Genomic DNA, 21,060 nt, shown 5'->3' on the forward strand with positions numbered 1-21,060 from the left:
CTGTGTGGTTTCTAAATGGGCCACAAGTAGCTTCTGGTTGATAAATGCTTTATTTGACTCGTGAGTTTAAAGAGAGTAACCTCTGTAACAGTAGATATGTGTTTACACTTCATTATGTCCCACTCCACTTGCAAGTCTTTCCCTTGATTAGTTGGCAGTCTTTCTGGCAGGGCTAAAGACGCCAACCTTTACAACCTCATTATCTGTTGACAGGCGGTCAGGTTTGGGGAGAGAGCGAGCTGAGGTCGTTTTTCTTAAGCTCTCTGTCCTTGAGAGCAGCTGACTGCCGCCCAGACCGCCGCCGCAGCCCTGGAGCCTGGCGGATTCGCTGTCCGGTTAGTTCTCAGGCCCTTCCGCTCTTTCTGAAGCGCCGCAGAGCCTGCAGGGCCGAAGCCGCGGGCTGCCGTGACCTCAGCCCTTGGTGGGGACGGCCGCTTCCGCCCGTTGCTGGGCCCGCTTCTTTGCCACGGAGCCTCTCTGTCAGCATCTCGGCCTTGCAGAGCCGTCCCCGCCGAGGCTCCCGCTGGCACCGTGTGCCCATCCACGCCCGCCAGTGCTCAGGCCTCGTGCCAGGCGGAGCACGCCTGCCAGGGAGCAAGCAGCTGCCCCCCGTCGCACGGAAGCCGCTCTGCGCGTTCTCCTCCCCTCCCAGGGCCGCGCACTACGCGCGTGTTTCAGTGTTTCAAGCCCAGCTGTGCGTTTGCAGGTAGGGTGTGAAGGAAGTAGGCTTGCATGCGGATCTGATTAGTTTTCCAATTTTCTCCCCTTCCAGGTAATACTTTCTAATATTCAGAACAGAAGTCCCAAGCCTGGCCCTGCTCCCCACGATCAAGAACTAGGTTTTTTCCTAGAAACGGGACTGCAGAGAGCCCATGTCCTCTATTTCAAAAATGGGTAAGCTGTCTTCTCTTTTTAAATCAAGTTCCTAAAGAAGGAAAGCAGAAAGCCTTATCATGGTGTGTTCAGTTTAGTTATTATCCTGAAGCAGTTTGAACTATACACCACAACTGGAATTTCTTGAAGACAGAGTGAGCTCTTTTGTCTCTTCCCCACCTGGCTCATCTCCCCTGCCTGGGAGATTCGAAGGAGGGAGAAGGGCGTGTGAATACGAGTCTCAGTCCCGAGCCCCGGGGCCAGGGGACAGCTGGGGGCCCAGACCCGTGCCCTCCCGCCCCTGGGGGGACCGTGCTGCCCTCCTGCCCCCATGGGGATCAGCCGCCCTCCCGACCCTGTGGGGTGCTGCCCAGGCCTCCCTGCTTTGCTGCAGGACACGTTAGTGAATTGGCAACCCTGGCCCACAGGATCGTCTCCTTCTGAATGGCCGGTCCCTTTAGAGAACTGGATTGCCAGGTATCAGACAGTTTTTGTGAAAGTCCATGTGGCTGGAGTGCCATGCAAGTGGGTTTCTCTGTGAGCTGCCTCTGAACGGGGATTTTAGAAGGTTCAAGAGCCTGAATGTGACAACAGACGCTGGTGCATTTGCCGTCTGCCGTGCTTCCATGTTGCTCTTATGAGGAATGCGACAGTGCTGTTTAGACCTCTCAGCTGTCCCTTGTTTTGGCCTTCTGCTTCAGGGTGGGTGTCCGTGGAGACCGGCGCTAGGTGTCTGACTCACCCGAGGCTCCTCTGAGGCCACGCAGGGGGCCTCTTCCTCTAGGAATGGTCCCGTGGAGCTCCGAGCTACAGATGGGGTATCGGAAATGTGGAGCTGCCCACTGTTCATTTTCAAGAGCCTCAAACCTTGAGGCATAGCTCACGGAAGTGGGATTTCATTTCTGCTTGGGGGCCCAGAGCCACATGCTTCTGTTTCCCTTTCAATGGGGAGCTAAGTGCTTATTTTCCAAATCCTGTTAAACCGTTTGTGGAGCAGGTCTGCTTTGCTCCAAAGGTTCGGATTGGCAGGGCCCACAAAAGGCTGCAGTAAACGCCTCAAGGTTTGGAATGGCTTGGTGGCTTTGGCTTAGAGATGCTTTCGAGTTTGATCTCATCTGTCTCTGACAGATCGTCTGAGTGATGGTGCATGGCCCCCAGGCTGAGTTTTGAGTTCTAGTTTCCTTGCTGTTATAAATAGAGGGAGAAGGGACAGAACATGGGAATATTTTCCTGGTGATCTTTTTGCTCCCTTTTCACAAACAACCGTAGTCATCACAGAGGATGCTCCAGCCTGGCTTTCCCTCCCTCTAACTGTGAGTGTGTGTGATTGACGGACAAGCCCAGAGGCTGGAATGAACTTCCCTGGGGCTTTCAGAAACCCCCAATCAGCAGCTTCTGTTGGAAATGCTTTGTGTGAGATTGATGAGGGTGGGCCGGCCAGCTTAGTTTCCTATTTGAAGCCTGTGCATCAAGGAGGAAGAAGCAGGGCCGTTGGGCTCAGCTCTCTTTTCCTGGACCTCTGGATGCCCCCAGCACCGAACAGGAAAATAATGATGAGAAGTTTGCCGAAGGTGACAGATTATGTGCTGTAACTGCTCATTGGCTCAAGCCTCATTTCATCTCACCCGAGTTCAAGGCGATTCCCATTGGCATAGTCAGAGTTGGGGCACTGCTCCATTTTGAAGCCCCCTTCCCTCTTTGCTTGTCCTTTTGCTCGTCTCCCTGGGCTTTAAGGAGCAGTAACGCCCTGAGCCAGCGGCTGGGGAGGCCTCACCAGATCCTCAAGGCAGGGGCTGGGAGCAGTGACTAGAGCTGACGGGGGTGGGTGGAGGTGGAGGCCAGTTTTGAGACCACAAGATCTGGGGGAAGAAGAGACCAGTAAGAGGTTCTGGACATGCCAAGTGCCATCGGCTGCATACCTGGTGGTCCCTCAGAGCCCGAGGGCCACACCTGGGGGGCATCTGACAGCGGCCGCCCACCCCTGGTTCCTGCAGGGCACGTGGGGACAGACGGACCGGCCGCCATCCCTGAGCTCCGGGGGCTTCCCGTCCTGCGATGTGTTTGCTGCTTCGATGTCTCACTCCTTTTTGTGTTTCTACATTTGAAAAATATGTATCTGGGAGGATATAATGGAAAGAATTTGACTGATTTTCAAGCATAGGAAGATGCATCATAGATGAGTTTAGCAATAAGAGATACACAATTGATAAAGTGTATCTTTTTCTTTAGAAATATGCTTAAATATATTCAGCTTTTTCATTGCCAAGCGGGTGACCTCGGGGCTCTCTCAGAAAGACCCTGGCCCTGGGACCAGTTCCTGGGCCCCTCCTGATGCCTTGGGTCTCTTTCCTCTTTACCAAGTACTCCCACCTGGTCACTGATCCTCACGGCGTCACCTCGGCCACGTCCACCCGTGCCCCGCAGTGTTGCCTGTGTCTCACACGCTTGGCTTCTGCGCTTCTGACCTCAGTCCTCTTGGCTCTGCCCCGCTGCAAGGGAGATGCTGTGTGCTGGGCTTCGGTCTGACCCTCAAACTGTGGCCTCATCCACCGTCCAGCCTGGCTTGTGAAGAAGCACTTGACCCCAGGATGAGGCATGGCTGAGGGCGGTTCCCAGCTTCCACTGTGGTGTTTTCTCATCCCCCTTACATACATCATGTGAAATGCCAGGCTGGATGACAAGCTGAAATTAAGATTGCTTCGAGAAATATCAATAACCTCAGATACACAGATGATACCACCCTAAGGGCAGAAGGTGAAGAGAAACTAAAGAACCTCTTGATGAGGGTGAAAGGAGAGTGAAAAATCTGGCTTAAAACTCAGCATTCAAAAACTAAGATTCTGGTCCCATCACTTCATGGGAAATAGAAGGGGAAGAAGTGGAAACAGTGACAGGTTTTATTTTCTTGGGCTCCAAAATCACTGTGGACAGTGACTGCAGTCATGAAATTAAAAGACATTTGTTCATTAGAAGGAAAGCTATGACAAACCTAGACAGCATATTAAAAAGCAGAGACATCACTTTGCCATCAAAGGCCCTTATAGTCAAAGCTATGGCTTTTCCAGTGGTCATGTACGTATATGAGAGTTGGACCATGAAGAAGGCTGAGCGTCAAAGAATTGATGTTTTTGAACTGTGGTGTTGGAGATAACTCTTGAGAGTCCCTTGGACTGCGAGGAGATCAAACCAGTCCATCCTAAAGGAAATCAGTCCTGAATATTCACTGGAAGGACTGATGCTGAAGCTGAAACTCCAATACTCTGGCCACCTGATGCAAAGAACTGACTCATTAGAAGAGACCCTGATGCTGGGAGAGATTGAGGGCAGGAGGAGAAGGGGATGACAGAGGATGAGATGGTTGGATGGCATCATGAGCTCAATGGACATGAGTTTGAGCAGACTCCGGGAGAAGGTCAGGGCAGCCTGGTGAGCTGCAGAGAGGGGTTGCAAAGAGTTGGACTCGACTGAGCGACTGAATGACACCATCACACTTCTCGTCTGCCAGATCCTCTGGCCCCACCCCGCCCCTTCCTCTCTCCCCTCCTTCCTTTCTCCTTTCTTCCTCACCCCTCCCCTCCTCACTCCCCTTTCTCTCTGGCCCCCTTGGAGGGAGACAGCACCTGCTCTCACCCGGCCCATGTATCCTGGGCGTGGTCTGACTTGGCACACACCCATGTGGATCTCACCTCCGTTTTTCTTATCCCTCTGGGTGACAGCAGCAGGCCTGTTAAGGTTGAAAAAACATCTTGCTGAGGCTTTGCTGCTGAAGGCAGGAGGAGAAGGGGACGACAGAGGATGAGATGGTTGGATGGCATCACCGACTCAATGGACATGAGTTTGAGTAAGCTCTGGGAGTTGGTGATGGACAGGGAGGCCTGGCGTGCTGCAGTCCCTGGGATCGCAAAGAGTCGGACACCTCTGAGCGACTGGACTGAACTGGAACTGACGCTTTGCAGAGGTGAAGTCAGAGTGTGTTGACCTCAGAGGGCCAGAGCTGCTGCTCTGAACTCCTCAGCTTGCCTTGCCCATGGCAGGCCCCCGGATGGGGGGCCGCATGGGTGCTGGAGCCAGAGGACCTGATGAGGAGCCAGCGCTCCTCCCAGCTGGGTGTCGGTTTCTTTATCTGTGTGCGTGCCAAGTCTCTTCAGTCGTGTCTGACTCTTTGTGACCCCGTGCACTGTAGCCCACCAGGCTCCTCTGTCCGTGGGACTCTCCAGGCAAGAATACTGGAGTGGGTTGCCATGCCCTCCTCCAGGGGATCTTCCCGACCCAGGGATTGAACCTGCGGCTCTTATGTCTCCTGCATTGGCAGGCGGGCTCTTTGCCGCTAGTTCCCCCGGGAAGCCCTTCTTTATCGCCCAAAACACCCGAGAGCTGCGGTGAGCTGCAACCGAGAGAACGCGCGTGGGAGCACTTGGTGCAGCGTCGGGCGGGCAGCCAGGGGTGAACTGTAATTTCCGCTGATGATGATGCTCGGCTGGCTGTCCAGCTGGAAGCGGGACCACAGGCAGGTCAGACTCCAATTCCTGAAGCAGGCGTCGTTCACTTGATTGCAGAGCCTCACGCAGCAGAGTTCTTAAGGAAGGGCATTTGTTTATGACCGCTGGTGCGTGTGGTCTCTGCCCGAGAAGCATCGCGATTAGCCTGGATAACCCCCAATAACCGAGGGCCACAGCTGTGTCTCAGAGAAAGGAGGAGGGGCTGACCATTCTGGGCAGCACAGGCAGCGGCAGAGGAGCGGCCTGGGGCTCCCCCAGCTTTCTAGGAGAGGAGTGTTACCCCTCCCCCACGGCTTGAGTCCTTGACGCCAGAATTGCCAGAGCAGCTTGAGATGGGATGCTGTTTATTTGCTCCACGTTGATTTAGGAATATTCAACCATGTCCTGGCCTTCCCAGGTGGCTCAGCGGCAAGGAACTCACCTGCCAATGCAGAAGATGCAGGTTCGATCCCTGGGCTGTGAAGATCCCCTGGAGGAGGGCAGGGCAACCCACTCCAGTGTCCTTGCCTGGAGAGTCCCAGGGACAGAGGAGCCTGGTGGGCTAGAGTCCATGGGGTTGCAAAGAGTCAGACACGACTTAGCAGCAACAACAAATTACGCCTTATAAACAGAGCAGCAAAGGAGAATGCTAGCAGCTTTTCTTCTTGTCTGCCATGTCAGCTGTTCTGCGTAAGCCAAATGGATTGTATGTAGTGTGTGTTTTGCCTGGTTCTGAATTGGTTTTAATTCAGTGAAAGTGAAAGTTGCTCAGTTGTGTCCGACTCTTTGGGACCTCATGGACTGTAGCCCACCAGGCTCCTCTGTCCACGGGATTCTCCAGGCTAGAATACTGGAGCGGGTTGCCATGCCCTTCCCCAGGGGATCTTCCCCACCCAGGGATTGAACCCGGGCCTCCTGCATTGCAGGCAGATTCTTCACCATCTGAGCCACGAGGGCGGCATGGGGAGGGTGAGGGTGGGGATAAATTAACGCGAGAAGGCCCATGAGCATCCGAGCTGGGAGATGCGCCCGCTGGGTTGTACTCCTTCCTGGGTCGCATCAGGAGTTCTGTGTGGGAGGCCGTGACTTGGAGCGCGTAGGAGGGCGGGCAGTATGGTCAGACTCCTGGGGTCGGGCTTCCCTGAGGCTTGCAGCCGGGCCAGGCAGTAGAGGGGGGAGTGCGCTATTGTAGCCAGTCACCAGGATGTTTTGTTGTTGTGTTCAGTTGCTAGGTCGTGTCCGGCGCTTTGCAACCCCATGGACTGCAGCACACCAGACTCCCCTCTCCTCCACTGTCTCCTGGAGTTTGCTCAGATTCATGTCCATTGAGTCAGTGATGGTATCTACTCATCTCATCCTCTGTCGTCCCCTTCTCCTTTTGCCTTCAGTCTTTCCCACCGCGAGGTTCTTTTCCAGTGAGTCAGCTCTTCCCATCAGGAGGCCAGAGTACTGGAGCTTCAGCTTCAGCATCAGTCCTTCCAGTGAATATTCAGGACTGATTTCCTCTAGGATTGACTGGTTCAATCTCCTTGTAGTCCAAGGGACTCTCTGTGTTGGTTATGGCTCTGTGCATCACCACTTTGTGCCGGCTTTAACTAGACCACTAGTTACCACTACACATTGACTTGTAAAAGTTTTTAAACTTCCCCAGTCATCTTGTTGACCTTTGCAACTGTTCAGCCCTTCTCAGTGTAGTTTGGAGTCAGCAGGCAGGAAGAGGGCCGTGAGGCTGGCCATGTCCCCTGGGTGCTGAGCTTCCTGGGTTTATGGCCTCAGGGAAGCAGGAGCTTCAGACAGGCTCCTGCAGCCGGGGAGGGGGCGTTTGCTGGATGCGCTGGTCTCTCCAGGCTCTGGAGCGGAGTGACTTAGCCCTGTCCTTTGCCGCATTGCCTTCAAAATGTCTTCCTTCTGGCGGTGATGGAAGTGGTGGCTTTTTCAACTGCACAGTCACTTTTGCATTAAGAGTCAAAGAGAAAATTCAGACACTTTTCCATAAGCATTTATTTAGTATATATCAACTTTTTGTACATGACATTTCTCAGGAGATTCAGAGAGTAAAAGGAAATGAGCCTGCACTCTGGGAGATGGTAGGAGAAAAGAAACAGGGGAAGACGCCCCACGTCACTTTAGAGGTGACGGCAGAGAGAATGGTAGGGGACTCCCCTGGGCTGGCAGCTAAGAAGCCTCCTTGCGAGGCGGGGGACGCAGGTTCCGTCCCTGGTCGGGGAACCAGGAGCCCACGTGCAGCAGAGCAGCTAAGCCCATGCGCCACCACGAGGGTGCCCATGCCGCAAGAAAAGGTCCCGTGTGCAGCCAAGACCCGACACATCTGAGTAAATTTAATACTTTTTTTAAAAAAGGAGCCCACCATGGAAGAACACCTAATCACTTTAACTGAGCTGAAGTTTGCAGGCCATTCATTCATTCAGTATTTATTCATTCGTTTAATGAGGATTGAGCGTAGCCCTACCAGGAACCAGGCCCGCTCTCAGCACTGGGGCTTTAACGGTGAAAAAGAGTGACAAAGTCCCTGGCCTCCCAGAACTCCGTTTCTGAGAATTAAATAAAACAAGCAGTTTCAGGAGAGTCGGTGCATGTTGAGACAGAGGAAGTCCAGCTTGTCACAGAGGCAAATAGGAAGCTGCGTGTTGAGACAGCTGCAGATTTGGGAAGGGGGAGACAGCTTTGGAGAAGTGGGCTTGAGGTGATGGAGGTGCAGACTGGGGGGAGTCGGGGTACATTCCAACTAGCTGGTAGGAACATGGGGGAGAATACTGTGCTCAGTATTCTCCATGGGAAACCAGGGGGCTCTGTGGTAAAGAGCCTGCCTGTCAATGCAGGAGACACAGGATACTCAGGTTTGATCCCTGAGTCGGGAAGATCCCCTGGAGAAGGAAATGGCAACCCAGACCAGGATTCTTGTCTGGAGAATCCCATGGACAGAAGAGCCTGGTGGGCTATAGTCCATGGGGTCACAAAATGTCATATAGGACTGAAGCGACTTAGCACAGATACACACAGTATTGTATGTATTCTGCAGGGTATGAGGAGGCCACTCTGCTTGGAGCAGAGGCTTGTATAGAAACGTATAGGTTTTTCTGCAAACCTCCCAGCACAGGACCTGGCCTGCAGGGGGTGAAATCAGTCACCTAACAGCTCTGCTGTGTGCCGGGACTGTGCGTGGTCCTGAGTTGATTAACAGAAGATGCCTAGTCCAGGTTCTCAGGGAGGATGCAGTATAGTGAGGGAGATGGTAAACAAGTAAAGCCGTGCTTAAAATCACAAGTCATAGTAAGTGCTAGAAAATGCAAGAGTGCGGCAAATAACAGAGGGCACGTGCTTATGTAAGGTGGTCGGGAAAGGCCTCCTGAGGAAGTGACAGGAGGCCAAGCCGTGAAGGATGAAAAGGAGGCGAACATGCCAACAGCAGGAGAAGGAGTGTTGCGAGCAGAATGCCCGCCACGTGCGAGGTCTTGCCCCAGGGAAGAGCTTGACGTGTTGAGGAGTCTGAAGAGTCCAGTGGGGCTGAAGCGGAGGTGGGAGGGGAGAGTCCCGGACTCCCCTGGTCTGGCTGACCCTGAAGAAGGCAGGCCTACTACGGCGGCGTACGGTGGGAGAGGGGTGGTCGTCCAGGGGAGAATCCCCGAGTCACTGGAACGAAAGCGAGGGGACAATGCGGGGCAAGGCATAGATGCTCCCCTCAGAGACGACAGCTGTAGCAGGGACAGAAGTGCGCGCCCCGGAGGCGTACGGGGTGGTGGGTGTTCGGTCCGAGTGTGCAGGGCTCGCTTGGGTCACAAGTTGGGCGTTTCAGCGCATTGGTGATATTTGAAGCCCTGGACTGGATGGAGTCAGGGAGGGACAGAGTGTGAAGAGAGACGCCCAGACAGCCCAGGGCCCAGCAGGAAACCTCCAAGAGCCGGGCGCTGGGCTCGGGGGAGGGGCCCACCGGGGAGCCATGGTAGGGGGACCAGGAGGGGCGTCCCCGCGGAGACCTGGGGCATCACCGTGGCCAGTGATGCTGCGATGTTCATGAGGGGAAGACGAGGCCCGGGGTGAGACGCCGTGCATGGCATTCCTGACCTCGACAGGACTTTCGCTGGACGGTCAGAGCCGCAGCTCGACTGGGGAGAGAGGGCAAACTCAATGGTGGTGTCCGAGGCGGGTTGCTTTCAATAAATGTCATTTCCTTTCCCATTTCCTTTTCCAAGTTGGCTTCTTGCTGGAGGATGGATGGTGGAAAGATGGAGGAAGGCTAAACGCTAGGCTAAGGGCAGGGAATTCATTCTCCAGGTGTGGAGGAGGTTGAGGTACCAGGAAGAACCCAGACTAGGGTGGTTCATTTGGCCAGAATCTAGTGCCAGAACAGTCAAGCCCCAATGCCAGTCAGACGTGGTTCATTTTACTTGGATTTTGGCCACAAGCTACATACACTGTGGTCTCAGCAAGAACCACGTGTGTATTTGACTGAGAGGAAGATGGGGTTATGGAGGGAGTGGGGGTCCATGTAGGTGGCTGCTTCCTTTACTCACAACAGCTTTGGGGGAAGTTTTTGGACCAGTGTGAGTCCTGCAGCCTGGCCACCATGCCCACCCCGGTGATGCCTCTTGTCCTTCAGGCAGTCTTGAGTCTGGAAGATTTTGGGTCAACCCAGCCAGCTGTGCTAAGCACTTCACACAAGTCATTTCAGTAATAAGAAAACTTTTCGTAACAGTTGAGCTGATGGTCGCTTAGACAATCTGAAATCCCAGAGTCCACGTGGGCGGCTGTTCTTCCTGCTGTTCAGTTGCCCAGTTGAGTCTCTGCGACCCCATGGACTGCAGCACGCCAGGCCTTCCTGTCCCTCACCATCTCCCAGAGTTTGCCCAAGTTCATGTTCATTGCATCAGTGATGCCATCCCCCATCTCGTCCCCTGACGCCCTCTTCTCCTTCTGCCCTCTATCTTTCCCAGCATCAGGGACTTTTCCAGTGAGTTGTCTGTTTGCATCAGGTGACCAAAATGCTGGAGCTTCAGCTTCAGCATCAGTCCTTCCAGTGAACATTCAGGGTTGATCTCCCTTAAGGTTGACTGGTTTGATCTCCTTGCTGTCCAAGGGGCTTTCAGGAGTCTTCTCCAGCACCACAATAAGAAGGCATCAATTCTTTGGCGCTCTGCCTTTGTTATGGTCCAGTTCTCACAATCATATGTGACCTCGGGGAAGACCATAGCCTTGACTATGCGGACCTTTGTTGGCAGAGTGATGTCTCTGCTTTTCAACACACTCTCTAGGTTTGTCATCACTTTCCTGCCAAGAAGCAATCGTCTTCTAATTTCATGGCTGCAGTCACCATCTGCAGTCATTTTGGAGCCCAAGAAAAGAAAGTCTGTCACTGTTTCCGTTGTTTCCCCACCTGCTTGCCATGAAGTGATGGGACCAGAATTAGTTTTCTGAATGTTGAGTATAAGCCAACTTTTTCACTCTCCTCTTTCCCTTTCATCAAGAGGCTCTTTAGTTCTTTGCTTTCTGCCATAAGAGTGGTGTCTTCTGCATACCTGAGATTGTTGATATTTCTCCCGGCAATCTTGATTCCAGCTTGTGCTTTATCCCGCCCGGCTTTTCAAATGGTGTGCTCTGCATATACGTTAAACAAGCAGAGTGACAACATACAGCCTTGACATACTCCTTTCTCAATTTGGAACCAGTCTGTTGGTCCATGTCCAGTTCTAACTGTTGCTTCCTGACCTGCATACAGATTTCTCAGAAGGCAGGTAAGGTGGTCTGGTATTTCCATCTCTGGAAGAATTTTCCACAGTTTGCTGTGATCCACACAATCAAAGGCTTTGGCATAGTCAATAAAACAGAAGTATATGTTTTTCTGGAACTCTCTTGCTTTTTCAGTGATCCAGTGGATGTTGGCAATTTGATCTCTGGTTACTCTGCCTTTTCTAAATCCAGCTTGAACATCTGGACGTTCATGGTTCATGTACTGTTGAAGCCTGGCTTGGAGAATTTTGAGGATTACTTTGCTAGCATGTGAGATGAGTGCAATTGTGTGGTAGTTTGAACATTCTTTGGCATTGCCTTTCTTTGGGATTGGAATGAACACTGACCTTTTCCAGTCCTGTGGCCACTGCTGAGTTTTCTAACTTTGCTGGCATATTGAGTGCAGCACTTTCACAGCATCATCTTTTAGGATTTGAAATAGCTCAACTGGAATTCCATCACCTCCACTAGCTTTGTTCTTGGTGATGCTTCCTAAGGCCCTCTTGACTTCACATTCCAGGATGTCTGGCTCTAGGTGAGTGATCACACCATCGTGATTATCTGGGTTGTGAAGATCTTTTTTGTACAGTTCTTCTGTGTATTCTTGCCACCTCTTCTTAATATCTTCTGCTTCTGTTAGTCCATACCATTTCTGTCCTTTATTGAGCCCATCTTTGCACGAAATGTTCCCTTGCTATCTCCAATTTTCTTAAAGAGATCTCTAGTCTTTCCCATTCTATTGTTTTCCTCTATTTCTTTGCATTGATCGCTGAGGAAGTCTTTCTTATCTCTCCTTGCTATTCTTTGGAACTCTGCATTCAAATGAGTATATCTTTCCTTTTCTCCTTTGCTTTTTGCTTCCCTTCTTTTCTTTTCTTTTTTTTCAGAGAATAAACTGTTTATTAAACAAGGCAACGGCAACAAAGGTCTTCTCCCTTCAGAGTCCCTTGTATTTAATACGGCTTTAATCAAGAAAAGAAAACATATAAATGCAAGAAATATGTACAGGTAGAAAAGGCGTACCAATAGAAATGCAACGTTAATTGAGGGGGAGACGAAAGCGACGCTTTGTAGTTGCCGGGATGTCTCTGGGGGACAGCAAGTCAATGCTTATCAGCCTTCCTCAGAAGAGACCGTTTTGATTAATATCAGACCCATCTGACTCAGTCTATTAAACCCTGAAGGAAGGATATTCTTCAGATATAAAAGATATGGCTTTGATTAATAATTCTACCCTATTGCCTTTCCAGGCATTAGCAAATGTGTGGCCCCTCTAGAAAGGGAGCCTTTGAAATTGAGGAAGACAGGCTTCCTAAAACACTCAAGTTTCTCCATAAAACCACTTCTCGGCGCTCCCCCCTGGGAAGGGACCCGAGCTGAGAAGTGTCACCACTGGAGAAGTGGGAACCCGACTTACATAATTTATTTCACTGTCTACAGATTGAGGGTCAATTACTCATGACATAATTCCTGGTTGAAGATAATGAGATCTTAGTAAAACTGACAAAAGCCTAGACAGGGAGTGAGTGGTACTACGGTCCATGCCGCTGACCCCGAGGTCTGACATCGTTTACACCACAGCCCCGCGAGCGCGTTTCCCTTTGCTGCCAGTGGGTTCCCAGGTGTGACGAGACCGATGGCTTAGTCCGTGGCAGAGGGGCGCTCTGCGCTGCTGTCGGTCAGGGTGGGAATGGGGGTGCGGGTGGAGGTCGGGGGGGGGGGGGGGGGGGGGATTCGCTTCAGCCCTCTATCCACAAGCTCCTGCCCCATCGGCAGGCCTCTCACATCGCTGCGTTCCTCCTGATGTTCATGACCAGCCTTCTGCCGTATTCTCTGTGGTCCACAGGCTTCACGTCCACCACCGTGGCCTTAATTTGAGACTCATCATTGTAGGTCTCTAGTTTGACCCTGATCCTGAACGTAAAAGATCGAAAGTTGGCATTCTGGAATACTTCCTCAAATGCTTGCTCGTTCTTCTAATTCCCTGAGATAAGCAGTGCTTTGTCCAAGGATGGCCTCTGCAGACTCCTGGAAACACGTGACCCACTGATTCTCTTGAAAATCGGCAATATTGACTGACAGGATCATGCAGTACTTGAAACTGGGGAATTCACTGTCACACTTCTCATGGCGGTACAATCCGTTCTGCCGGTTGATACTTTCTTGTTGCAATCCTGAGTTGGGCAGGCCTGGTACATACAATTTTCTTTGCAAAGATACACCACGGTTGCCACAGAGCTAAAATAGTCAGGCTTGTCGCCTTGGCCCAGGTTCTCCGACTTGACCTCATATAAAGTTTTCCAGTTGGTGTTGCTCCCACCTGCTCCTCCACTCTTTAGATCGGAGATGGAAATGCCATCTAAGGCTCGTCCTTCTGAGTCAAACCATCCACGCAGCTTATAGGCCTCTGGGATGTCAGGGTTCACAATCATGGTGCTTGAAGACAGTACAGAGAGGCTCCGTCCACCAAAATCAGAAACTCTGGCTCCTTTAATGGCCATCACGGGTTGTCTAGAACCATCAAATTTATCAGCATCATCTCCCCACAGGGTAGCGTTCACCACTTGCCCTGACATATCCATCAGATAGATATTTCTCTTCAAGACTTCTCTGTTGTTAGACTTCACTATGATTTTTGTGACATCTTCGTAGTTCTTGCAGATCCCGATTATGTCTACAAGCGAGTCTTTAGATTTGCTCTCCAGGTCGCCAATCCCCGTGAAATCAAACTGAACTGTGGGTAAGTGATGACCGTCTTCACAGGGCATCACAGAAGTCTCACTGTTGAAGGTCATCTCGTAGTCGTTTTTGACGGCTGTGAATTGTTTGTTGGCGATCTTCAGGGTGCCTTTAGAGAAGTAATAGACCTTGTTCACGTCAATAAGGGGGAAAAACTTGTCCGCTTGCTCACTGGAAGCAGTCGCTCTGACTTCACCACTCTCATCAACCAGCTCTATGGAGAAAAGCTTCCCTTCCCCTCGGGAGTTGCTCCAGGTACAGATCTGACTTTTGTTGGTGACACAAATCGTCACCTTGGACTCCACCAAGTGGAGCACAAATCGTCCACTTGGACTGGTGCGGGGTGAGGCTGGCGATGGATACCACTTTGGCCTGTGTTCCCCCAGAGCTGCTCACTTGGCTGGTACTGCCAGCTCTTCCAAACGTCTTTGAGGCACCAAAGCCTTAGATGAGTGGGAGCCACTCCTGGGCTCCCCTTCTGTTGCTGGGGCCTGCTGGTTGGTGGACTGGCTGCTGAGATAGGAGGAGGAACTACTGGCTGCTGTCTGTGTCCTTCATTATAAGGCACTGGATTGCCAATCTTTGATCCAACTGCTTCAGCTGATTTCAAAACTTCTAACTCCATCAAAATAACCACTCTCCTTCCATCTTTCAGCGTGTTCACAATAAATCAGTTAATTTGGCAAATACAGTTGCTGGACAATCGCTCTTCCTCAACAAGAGGATTCAGCTGTGTTGCCAACATGAAAGAAGATAGAGTATTCAGCCCATCACTCATAAGCAGTCCATAACAGGGTGGACTATTCCCTGTAGTAATGGGACGGATGTTAATGGCTGGGAGGATGGGTTTTATAGATGTATCTCCCTGCTGCATGATGGCCGCAATGGCCCCTTCACTCAGGTGGCCCACCGTGGTTCTGCCACAACAACTCCCGCGCTCTGCTTCCCTTCTTTTCACAGCTATCTGTAAGGCCTCCTCAGACAGCCATTTTGCTTTTTTGCATTTCTTTTTCTTGGGCATGGCCTTGATCACTGCCTCCTGTACAATGTTACGATCCTCCATCCATAGTTCTTCAGGCACTCTGCCTATCAGATCTAATCCCTTGAATCTATTTCTCACTTCTACTGTATAATCATAAGGGATTTGAATTAGGTCATACCTGAATGGTCTAGTGGCTTTTCCTACTTTCTTCAATTTAAGTCTGAATTTGGCAATAAAGAGTTCATGATCTGAGCCACAGTCAGCTCCCGGTCTTGTTTTTGCTGGCTGTATAGAGCTTCTCCATCTTTGGCTGCAAGGAATATAATCAATCTGATTTCAGTGTTGACCATCTGGTGATGTCCATGTGTAGAGTTTTCTCTTGTGTTGTTGGAAGAGGGTGTTTGCTATGACCAGTGCATTCTCTTGGCAGAACTCTGTTAGCCTTTTCCCTGCTTCATTTTGTACTCCCAAGGCCAAATTTGCCTGTTACTCTGGGTGTTTCTTGACTTCCTACTTTTGCATTCCAGTCTCCTATAATGAAAAGGGTATCTTTTTTGGGTGTTAGTTCTAGAAGGTCTTGTAGGTCTTCAGAGAACCGTTCAACTTCAGTTTCTTCAGCATTACTTGTTGGAGCATAGGCTTGGATTACTGTGATATTGAATGGTTTGCCTTGGAAATGAACAGAGATCATTCTGTCTTTTTTGGGATTGCATCCAAGTACTGCATTTTGGATGAAAGAGTCTGAAATGTGTTCAGTTCAGTTCAGTCACCCAGTCGTGTCCGGCTCTTTGCGACCCCATGAACTGCAGCACACCAGGCCTCCCTGTCCATCACCAACTCCCAGAGTTTACCCAAACCCATGTCCATTGAGTCGGTGGTGCCGTCCAACCATCTCATCCTCTGTTGTCCCATTCTCCTCCTGTCTTCAATCTTTCCCAGCATCAGAGTCTTTTCCAAGGAGTCAGCTCTTTGCATGAGGTGGCCAAAGTATTGGAGTTTCAGCTTCAACATCAGTCCTTCCAATGAACACTCAGGACTGATCTCCTTTAGGATGGACTGGTTGGATCTCCTTGCAGTCCAAGGGACTCTTTTAAGAGTCTTCTCCAACACCACAGTTCAAAAGCATCAATTCTTCAGTGCTCAGCTTTCTTCACAGTCCAACTCTCACATCCATACATGACCACTGGAAAAACCATAGCCTTGACTAGATGTACCTTTGTTGGCAAAGTACTGTCTCTGTTTTTTAATATGTTATCTAGGTTGGTCATAACTTTCATTCCAAGGAGTAAGTGTCTTTTAATTTCATGGCTGCAGTCACCATCTGCAGTGATTTTGGAGCCCGGAAAAATAAAGTCAGCCACTGTTTCCCCATCTATTTGCCATGATGGGACCAGATGCCATGACATTGTACAGAAGACAGGAATCAAGACCATCCCCAAGAAAAAGAAATGCAAAAAAGCAAAATGGCTGTCTGAGGAGGCCTTACAAATAGCTGTGAAAAGAAGGGAAGCGAAAAGCAAAGGAGAAAAGGAAAGATATTCCCATCTGAATGCAGAGTTCCAAAGAATAGCAAGGAGAGATAAGAAAGCCTTCCTCAGCGATCAATGCAAAGAAATAGAGGAAAACAATAGAATGGGAAAGACTAGAGATCTCTTTAAGAAAATTAGAGATACCAAGGGAACATTTCGTGCAAAGATGGGCTCAATAAAGGACAGAAATGGTATGGACCTAACAGAAGCAGAAGATATTAAGAAAAGGTGGCAAGAATACACAGAAGAACTGTACAGAAAAGATCTTCATGACTCAGATAACCATGATGGTGTGATCACTCACCTAGAGCCAGACATCCTGGAATGTGAAGTCAAGAGGGCCTTAGGAAGCATCACCAAGAACAAAGCTAGTGGAGGTGATGGAATTCCAGTTGAGCTATTTCAAATCCTAAAAGATGATGCTGTGAAAGTGCTACACTCAATATGCCAGCAAATTTGGAAAACTCAGCAGTGGCCACAGGACAGGAAAAGGTCAGTGTTCATTCCAATCCCAAAGAAAGGCAATGTCAAAGAATGCTCAACCTGAAATGGGTTAGAGCACATTAAAAATTCCCTTGTGGCTCAGCTGGTAAATGTGGGAGAGCTGGTAAATCTGCCTGCAATGTGGGAGACCTGGGTTTGATTCCTGGGTTGGGAAGATCCCCTGGAGAAGGGAAAGGCTACCCACTCCAGTATTCTGGCCTGGAGAATTTCACGGACTGTATAGTTCATGGGGTCGCAAAGAGTCAGACACAACTGAGCGACTTCCGCTTTCACGTTAAAAAAAAAAAAAAATCAGGGCCCTTTAGAGACGGGAACTCTGAGACCCACAGAAATCACGCTGAACGACCATTCAGTCAATATTTATCTAGAGCCTCACTAGGTTGTTTACTAGCACCAAACACTGTTCTAAGTGAACGAGTCAGACCCAGTCACTGCCTTGATGGGGTTTACATTTTGGCTGTGGGAAACAGTCAGTAGACAGGCAGTGTTGAGCTGTGCTCAGAGCGGTCGGCCTGCAGAAATGACTCATCTCTCTGCGACACGCGCCGCAGGAATCTGGGTTCCTCGAGACCCGTGGCCGCCCCTCGAGCCCCTGCACGCGTCCCCTGTGCCCGAGTGCCGCAGGGCGGGGCCGGCCGCGGGCTGCGTGTCGGAAGCGGGGCTGCATGTCGGAAGCCGGGCTGCGTGTCGGAAGCCGGGCTGCGTGTCGGAAGCGGGGCTGCGTGTCGGAAGCCGGGCTGCGTGTCGGAAGCGGGGCTGCGTGTCGGAAGCCGGGCTGCGTGTCGGAAGCCGGGCTGCGTGTCGGAAGCGGGGCTGCGTGTCGGAAGCGGGGCTGCGTGTCGGAAGCCGGGCTGCGTGTCGGAAGCGGGGCTGCGTGTCGGAAGCGGGGCTGCGTGTCGGAAGCGGGGCTGCGTGTCGGAAGCCGGGCTGCGTGTCGGAAGCCGGGCTGCGTGTCGGAAGCGGGGCTGCGTGTCGGAAGCGGGGCTGCGTGTTGGAAGCCGGGCTGCAGTGTTTGGTGGGTAACTTGTCACCCAGCACTGTTCAGTCCCTGTGGGTGGGCCCTGAGTGGTTCTCACAGACGTAAGGCTTTGAACCTCTCTTTTCAAAGGAAAAACAAGGATCCCAATTATATATGCCATTCTTAAAGAGACCGAACTATGGAGAGAATAAAGAGATCAGTGGTTGCCAGGAGCCTGGGGGAGAGGGGCGATGGATGCACAGAATACGCGAGTGTTTTAGGGCCGTCAGAGGACTGTGTGCGCCACTGTGGTGAAGGATTGTTGTTGAGTCCCTAGGTCGTGTCCGGCTCTTTTCAGCCATATGGACTGTGGCCCGGCAGGGGTTTCCCAGGCAGGAATACTGGAGTGGGTTGCCATTTCCTCTTCCTCCAGGGGATCTTCCCGACCCAGGGAGCAAACCCGCATCTCCTGCCGAGCCAGCAGGGAGCCCGCCGGTGAGGATCGGTGTCGTTAGACTTTTGTCCAAACCCGCGGAGTGTGCAGCACTCTTCCCTTCCGGACCGAGAACCTTAAGGTGAACCGTGGACTTTGGTGATGAACATGCGTCCGTGTAGGTCATCCTTGGTGTAAAAAAAAAAGGCCACTCTGGTGAGTGATGTTGTTAGCGGCTGTGTATATGGGGTGAGGGGGTATATGGGAAATTTCTGTACTTGCCTGTCCATGTGGTTGTAAATCTAAAAGTGTTTAAAAAAAAAACAAGAAGGGGATCAGACGAGGCAGGGTGACTGACCCAGGGTCACAGAGCTAGTTGGGGGCCGTGCTGGGACCTGGCCTCCTCCCGGCCCCCAGCCCCGTTTCCTCGCCACTTGCACCAACTGCCCAGCTAGTGTTCCCTTCTTGAAAATGGAGAGCTGAGCAGCAAAGAACACATTACACTCAGAAAATAAGGACTTTAACATCAGTCTAGGTGTCATTATTTATGCAATAAGCCTCAGCCAAGGCGTCTCTGTTTCGTTTCAGTGTAGACTGGGTCTGGCTCATCCCTTAGTGCCGTCAAAACTTTAATACGAAAACAAAGGAATCTTTGTGGGTTTTACTTCTGAAACTCCAGGGCTGCTTTCCGTGAATGAACATGGGGAGTGAATTATGGGGACGGGCCGTTGCTTGCTTTGCGGGCACTGCATGCGTGTTAGCGGGCACTGCGTGTGAGCGGCCTGTGTCATCGAAGCGTCGTCAGCGTCCAGCCAGGGGGGTGCATCGTGTTGGCCTGTCCTTGGCTTCAGGAGGAGAATAGGGTGGGCTGTCTTAGGCTCCCGAAGTCCCAGGTGGGGGAGGGTGGGGAGGGGAGGGTGGGGGGGCCGGTGAACTAACTGGCAGTTGATGGCGGCTCTCAAAGGCCCCTCCCCGCATGGTTCTCCCAGCTGCAGGCTGCCCCCCAGCCACCATTCAGAGTTAGAACTCCCTGCAGATGAGCGGGTGCAGGAAGTTACCCCAGTTCTTCACCTTGAACTTGTCTAAGATAGTGATTTTCTATTTTACTGGCGGGGGAGGGGGAGATTCTTTGTTTGTTTATTCATTCACTTATTTATTCATCCATCAAACATTTATGTGCCAGCAGCTAGGGTAGAGACAGCAAAAGATCCCAGTGGATTTTCTAGTCCAACAGGAAAATAAATAACCACTAGTGGGCTTAAGCCTTAGCAAGAAGGCAATACTATCTTTTTAAATTTAGCCTTTCACTTTGCAAGTTCCCCCAGAAGAGATGGTTATATAACAATGGTGTCTCAAAATCAAAATTAACTTTTTTAAAAAATATATTTCCCAATAACTCCTGATACGACCGGAGATTGACTCTGGAATTTTCTGATACAGATGACAGTGTTAGCTGGCCGACTCTCGGGTCATACCCTGGACGGGGTATCATCAATGAACAGACACAGCAGGAACATAGAGTGGGGAGTGAGGAACGCGGCCCACTGCTGTTTAGTTTCAGATGGTTTGTTATTAAATTCACTTGTTCTGCCAGAGTTTATTCAGCTCCCGCTCCTGCCAGACGTTCTCCAGGTGCTGGGGGTGACATGGTGAGCAGCCAGACATGCTTCTTGCTCTCAGAAAGAAACTGGGTCCTTACATTCCTGGGAGTATGGCTGTACCCCAAGATGGTGCTAGGGAGGCAAGGTACCCCCTGCTGTGAGACTCCGTCTGTAAATGAAGCTGACCTGGGGAGGTTCCCCAGCTCGTGTCTGAGCAGAGCCTGAAGACGGATCGGTGCTCAGGAGCTAACTCGCAAAGGCAGAGTGGGGTGGGAAGTGTTGTTTAGACCTGAAAGGATCCTAAACTGGCATCAGCGGCATGTGGTTCAACCAGCCCACTCTTACGCTCTGCTTTATCATCCTCAGCATTGGGCTTCCCTGGTGGCTCAGATGGTGAAGAATCCACCTGCAATGCAGGAGACCCAGGTTCAATCCCTGGGTCCAGAAGTCCCCTGGAGAAGGGAATGGCTTCCTACTCCAGTGCTCTTCCCTGGAGAACCCCATGGGCAGAGGAGCCTCGCAGGCTACAGTCCATGGGGTCGCAGAGAGTCGGATGTGACTGAGTGACTGAGCAAACAGCATCTAACCAGCATCAAGTATACTGTGAACAGAGCTTACGAGGATCTTCTTAGGTTGTTGAGCATTCCAACCCTCAAGACTCACTTGCCACAGTTGGCATCTGTCTGTTGAGATGGATCCAGAATAGAATCAAAGGTTGCCAGGAGGGCAGCATCGGGGGCTTCTCTCCTGTGTGAATGTTGGCTGGACCGTCCATCCGGCCACCCGCGAGCTTCGCCCCTCCCGTCATGGAGTGACAGCTCCCGAGCTAGAGAAGGAACCTCACATGGAGTAGGGGTGGGCTCTGTCCTGACTTAATGTCTCCCTGGGGAGATACTCAGTCGTAAGTCATCACATTCAAGGAAGCCCAAAGCTGTGTTGTCCACATCAGATATTTATAGCTCCTTCCAGTCCAGATGCAAGTTATCAATCAGGGGTCATTTTTAACATAAACAATGTTGCCTCGTAACATAATTGACATTCTATGGGTAACTTTAATTAGGTTTCCAGAGAAGCAGAACTAAAAAGTTAACCTCAGGTCAGATCCTCAAGCAGGAGAAGAAAGGGATTTGTTAACCCTTTCCTGCATTATATATTTTTTTCCTGATCTGTTTATTGACTGTCTCCCTTCACTGGCATACAAGTTCCGGGAATTTTTGT

General features: G+C 51.1%; 1 protein-coding gene and 1 pseudogene across 6 annotated transcripts in view; one reads left to right on the forward strand and one right to left on the reverse strand.

The window, feature by feature from the left end:
- Positions 1-21,060, forward strand: part of TTC7B (tetratricopeptide repeat domain 7B) — a 265,511-nt gene that overhangs the window by 85,580 nt on the left and 158,871 nt on the right. For all 6 annotated transcript variants that reach the window (XM_043920987.1, XM_043920988.1, XM_043920989.1 and 3 more), the window contains exon 5: positions 773-894. In XM_043920987.1, coding sequence (XP_043776922.1) covers positions 773-894 — 122 coding nt within the window. The remainder of the gene's footprint in view (positions 1-772; positions 895-21,060) is intronic.
- Positions 12,711-14,770, reverse strand: LOC122705550 (annotated as a pseudogene).

The sequence above is a fragment of the Cervus elaphus genome, chromosome 12, assembly GCF_910594005.1.
Source record: "Cervus elaphus chromosome 12, mCerEla1.1, whole genome shotgun sequence".
NCBI classification, from domain to species: Eukaryota; Metazoa; Chordata; class Mammalia; order Artiodactyla; family Cervidae; genus Cervus; species Cervus elaphus.